The sequence below is a fragment of the Vitis riparia genome, chromosome 4, assembly GCF_004353265.1.
Source record: "Vitis riparia cultivar Riparia Gloire de Montpellier isolate 1030 chromosome 4, EGFV_Vit.rip_1.0, whole genome shotgun sequence".
Taxonomy (NCBI): Eukaryota; Viridiplantae; Streptophyta; class Magnoliopsida; order Vitales; family Vitaceae; genus Vitis; species Vitis riparia.
In genome coordinates this window covers 11346492-11352238 of record NC_048434.1, presented here as the reverse complement: position 1 = coordinate 11352238, position 5747 = coordinate 11346492, and the positions used below count along the sequence as shown (strand labels likewise).

General features: G+C 36.2%; 1 protein-coding gene across 1 annotated transcript; it reads left to right on the top strand.

The window, feature by feature from the left end:
- The first annotated feature begins 493 nt into the window (after positions 1-493).
- Positions 494-5483, top strand: LOC117912472. The gene is made up of 2 exons (XM_034827055.1): positions 494-835; positions 5446-5483. Exons 1-2 carry the CDS (start codon positions 517-519, stop codon positions 5451-5453), a joined length of 327 nt encoding a protein of 108 aa, XP_034682946.1. The 5' UTR covers positions 494-516; the 3' UTR covers positions 5454-5483.
- Positions 5484-5747: the final 264 nt, after the last annotated feature.

Sequence of the window (5747 nt, the reverse complement as noted above, 5' to 3'; positions counted from 1 at the left end):
AAGGAAGACAATGAGTCTTCTCATCTTTGTAACTTTATAAAACTTAAGAGGTTAAGTGTAAGAGAGTTACACATTTGAGATTAAATCATGTTTAATGTGTGAATTAAACATATGATTTAATTTTTGAATGTTACAAAGATGAAGAGATTGAGGAAGACAATGGGTTTTTTCTCATCCTTGTAACCTTTTTTCAACCCTAAGAGTGCTATATATATGACTTTTCTTCTTTTTGAAATTTTTATGCAGAAAAGTGAAAAGGCTTGATCAATCCCAAGACTATTTCCATTAGTTCCCTAAAGATTTCTAGAAGTGGGAGGAAATAGAGTCTTTGGACAAAGTTCCAAGAACTTGTTTGAGCCTTTCTTGTGTTCTTCTTCTTCTTGTTCTTATTTTGCAACTTTGAGAGTTTTATTGTATCAAAGTGAGTGTTTGAGAGTATTTCTTTTCTCCATTGTATCCAAATTTTCCCAACAATCAAAGACTCTAGTCACAATGGAAGGAGAGACTATCAAGATTATGAACCAAGACCTTGTGAGGTTGGATCGTTTTGATGGTTCCAACTTCACTAGGTGGCAAGACAAGGTGAGATTCCTTCTCACAGCACTCAAGATTTTCTACATCCTTGATCCTACCTTGGCACCGTTACCGGAACCAAAGGAAAATGACACACCTCAAGTGGTGGCGGCAAGGAAGAAGAGGGAGGAGGATGAGCTCATATGTAGGGGTCATATTTTGAACGCCTTATCCGATAGGCTATATGATCTCTACACCAACACCAATTCCGCGAGGGAGATTTGGGAGGCTCTTGAAAACAAGTACAAAGCCGAGGAAGAAGGTACCAAAAATTTTCTTATTTCTCAATACATAGATTTCAAATTTTTTGATGAAAAGCCTCTTTTACCACAAATTCATGAGTTGCAAGTAATTGTGAATAAGTTGAAAGTACTCAAAATTGAACTTCCGGAGGCCTTCCAAGTTGGTGCTATTGTGGCTAAATTACCATCAAGTTGGAAAGGTTACCGGAAGAGGATTCTCCACAAGAGTGAAGATTACTCATTGGAAGAGATTCAAAAACATCTTCGCATTAAGGAAGAATCGAGATCAAGAGACAAAATGGTGGAAGAGTCCAATGGTGGGACTAACAAAGCCAATGCGGTTTCAAAGGCCAATCATCCTAGAGGTAAAAATAACAACGTCAAAAGGAATTCCGGAAATTATATGAGCCCCAAGAAAAATCAAGAGCAATTTAAGGGCAAGAAAGGTTCTTGTTTTGTGTGTGGAAAACTCAAGCATTATGTTAGGGAGTGTAGGTTCCGAAAGGACCAAAAAGGGGCTATGGTGAATGCAATTGATGAGGAGATCATTGCAACACTAAGCGATGTGTGCGTTGTCCAAGGAAAGGTGCAAGGATAGTGGTATGATACTTGTGCCACAGTTCATGTTACCTATGACAAATCTCTTTTCAAGACCTTTGAAGATGCAAAGGGAGATCAAGAGGTTCAAATGGGCAATGAAGGAAAATCCAAGGTGCTTGGCAAGGGCACTATTGAAGTTGTTTTTACCTCCGGCAAAAGGGTTACCCTTATAAATGTATTGTATGTCCCCGATATGAATAAAAATTTGGTTAGTGGGGATTTGCTTGGCAAACCGGGTATCAAAGCGGTGTTTGAATCCGGTATGCTAATTTTATCCAAATCGGGGAACTTTGTGGGAAAGGGGTATTCTTGTGATGGGATGATCAAACTTTGTACCAATGACAATACCTATAAAATGGCTTCTACTTCCGCTTATATGTGTGATTCAAATTCTTTATTTTTGTGGCATAATAGGCTTGCACATGTTGGTTTAAGCACTATTAAAAGGATTGTGAAATGTGGTTTGATTGCTTGTGATACCAAGAAATTTGAAAAGTGTGAAATATGTGTTAAATCAAATATGATTAAAAAGTCTTTTCATAGTCTTGAGAGATCATCTAATTTGCTTGATTTAATACATAGTGATCTTTGTGAACTTAATGGCATGTTAACAAGAGGTGGAAATAGGTATTTTCTTACATTCATAGATGATTGTTCTAGATTTACCTATGTGTTTTTGTTGAAAAACAAAAGCGAAACTTTCAATGCCTTTAAAGTTTACAAAGCCGAAGTTGAAAATCAACTAGGAAAAAATATTAAGGTGCTTAGAAGTGATAGAGGTGGTGAATATTTCTCTAGTGAATTCAATTCTTTTTGTGAAGAATATGACATAATACATGAGTGCACCGCACCCTATACACCTCAACACAATGGCATAGCGGAGAGAAAGAATAGAACATTCTTGGAAATGGTGAATGCTATGTTATTGCATGCTAAATTGAATTTCAATTTGTGGGGTGAAGCTTTGTTGACTGCTTGCCATATTTTGAATAGATTACCTATGAAGAAAAATGAGATATCTCCATATGAGTTATGGAAAGGAAGGAAGCCTAATATAGGTTACTTCAAAGTGTGGGGGTGTCTTGCTTATTGCAAGAAAACGGATCCAAATAAAACAAAATTGGGTCCAAGAGCCATTAAGTGTGTATTTGTAGGCTATGCCTCAAATAGCAAAGCTTATAGGCTATTAGACTTGGAGTCTAATGTGATAATTGAATCAAGTGAAGTAGAGTTCTTTGAGAATTTGTTGAGTGATAGCAATTCTCAAGTGCCTACTAGTGTTGGAGAGTCTCAAGATGAGACACCTTCAAAGGTTGTTGAGCAACCTATTGTGCCTCGGAAAAGCCAAAGAGCTAGAAAAGAGAAAGTGTTGGGATCTGATGAGATTGATTCTCAAAGAATTTCCTTTTACTTAGTAGAAGGAAATAGAGAAGATATTATAAGAAAAATTCATATAGTACTTCAAATAGAGGAGGATCCCAAAACATACAAAGAAGCTATGGCTTCTAGAGATGTTGCTTTTTGGAAAGAGGCTATCAATGATGAAATGGATTCAATTATGTCCAACCAAACATGGGAATTGGTAGACCTTCCACCAAGATCTAAACCAATAGGGTGCAAGTGGGTATTTCGAAGGAAATATCACACCGATGGTATGATTCAAACCTTTAAGGCTAGATTAGTAGCTAAGGGGTTTAAACAAGGAGAAGGTATTGATTATTTTGATACCTATGCGTCGGTGGCTAGAACAACATCGATTAGGATATTGTTTGCTTTGGCATCAATTCATAATCTATTTGTTCATCAAATGGATGTCAAAACGACATTCTTGAATGGGGATCTCAATAAGGAGGTCTACATGGAACAACCGGAAGGTTTTGTTCTACTGGGGAATGAAAACAAAGTGTGTAAGCTTGTCAAATCATTATATGGTTTAAAACAAGCTCCCAAACAATGGCACGAAAAATTTGATCATGCTATTCTTTCGGATGGATTTAGACACAACAATGCGGACAAGTGCTTATATTCTAAGACTTGTGATGACTATATGGTCATAGTGTGTCTATATGTGGATGACATGTTAATCTTGAGTGATGACATAAAAGGAATAATAGAAACAAAAAGGTTTCTATCCTCAACCTTCAAGATGAAAGATCTTGGAGAAGTTGATACTATATTGGGTATCAAAGTGAAAAGAAATAGTGGGTTTATGCTTTGAACCAAACCCACTATATTGAGAAAGTAGTTAGCAAATTTAGTCATCTTAAGATTAAAGATGCTAATACTCCATTTGATTCAAGTATAAAACTTGAAAAGAATGATGGTAGATCGGTGGCTCAATTTGAGTATACAAGTGCAATTGGAAGTCTTATGTATGCTGCTCAGTGTACTAGGGCTGACATTTCATTTGTAGTTAGTAAACTAAGTAGGTTTACTAGCAATCCAAGTGTGGAACAATGGAAAGCTATTGGTAGAGTTCTTGGTTACCTAAAGAATACCAAAGAACTAAGCCTCCAATATTCAAAGTTTCCTGCTATACTTGAAGGGTATTCAGATGCAAGCTGGATATCGAGTGTGGGAGATAATTTATCTACCACAGGTTGGGTGTTTACACTTGGTGGTGGGGTTGTCTCTTAGGGATCCAAGAAACAGACTTGTATATCACACTCAACCATGGAGGCAGAGTTTATAGCTCTAGCTGCAACTGGAAAAGAAGCTGAGTGGCTTAGGGATCTCATGATGGACATCCCTTTTACTGCAAATAATGTGTCAACAGTGTCGATACATTGTGACAGTCAAGCCACTCTAGCTCGTGCGTACAGTGGAGTGTACAATGGGAAGTCTAGACATATAAGCATTAGACATGATTATGTGAGACAATTGATTCAAAATGGAATCATCTCAATCTCATTTGTGAGGTCAAGTGGAAACTTTGCGGATCCTTTTACTAAACCTCTTACAAGAGATTTAGTAAGGATAACATCTAGAGGGATGGGACTAAAACTCCTTAAATAAAACTCACCAATGATGGTAACCCAACTTAATACTAAGAAATGACTAGTCTTAAGTTCAATGGGTAAAAAAAAGTCATTGATAAGTGGGTTGTGGCAGCATTAGAACATGTGAGTTCCATCCGTGATGATTAATGCTGGTTGTTACCGTTGGAGGGTTAAGCTTAAAGCTTTTAATGAAATTCAGTCTATGTGTGACAAGCATCTTAAAGGTAACAAGGATGTTGGAAGAATTTCACCTATGTGAACTTAGGGGTGGTGCCGCCTCTCATGAGAGTTGGAGTTTCTTTCAAGAAAGTTCATGAATGGATTGAGCACATGGCCATAAAAGTGCTAAGCAAGAAAATAATGGGCACTCGTGTGGTTAGTGGAAGTGTGTGTGTTGTTACCAGTTTTGTTACAAGGAATAACTAGTTCAATGCTACAAGCAAACTGGGATTTCAACGGAGCTTTGTGACAATTACACTAAGGTAAAATTCAAATCGAAAGATATTTTATTTTATGCATTTTCACTGTTAAGGTTATAAGGGTTGATGTTTATTTTTAACCAAGTGGGGGATTGTTATATTTATATAAATATATATATTGTTGGTTAAAAATAAAGTGTAAGAAGAGTTACACTTTTGAAAAATAACCTTTGAAAATAAAGTGTAAGAAGGGTTACACTTTTAAAGTGTGAATTAAACACATGATTAAGTTTTGGAATGTTACAAAACTTAAGAGGTATTTACACATATGATTAAGTTTTGAAATGTTACAAAACTTGAAAGGTTAAGGAAGACAATGAGTCTTCTCATCTTTGTAACTTTATAAAACTTAAGAGGTTAAGTGTAAGAGAGTTACACATTTGAGATTAAATCATGTTTAATGTGTGAATTAAACATATGATTTAATTTTTGAATGTTACAAAGATGAAGAGATTGAGGAAGACAATGGGTTTTTTCTCATCCTTGTAACCTTTTTTCAACCCTAAGAGTGCTATATATATGACTTTTCTTCTTTTTGAAATTTTTATGCAGAAAAGTGAAAAGGCTTGATCAATCCCAAGACTATTTCCATTAGTTCCCTAAAGATTTCTAGAAGTGGGAGGAAATAGAGTCTTTGGACAAAGTTCCAAGAACTTGTTTGAGCCTTTCTTGTGTTCTTCTTGTTCTTATTTTGCAACTTTGAGAGTTTTATTGTATCAAAGTGAGTGTTTGAGAGTATTTCTTTTCTCCATTGTATCCAAATTTTCCCAACAGAAATGAGGGACCTAGGGGCAAGATGTTGGATGAGAGTGGGCATGTTAGGTGGGTTGCGCATTGTAGAAACCATATTCTAA

Coding starts and splice junctions, on each gene's coding strand:
- LOC117912472 (XM_034827055.1), top strand. CDS start 517: ATGAACCAAGACCTTGTGAGGTTGGATCGTTTTGATGGTTCCAACTTC.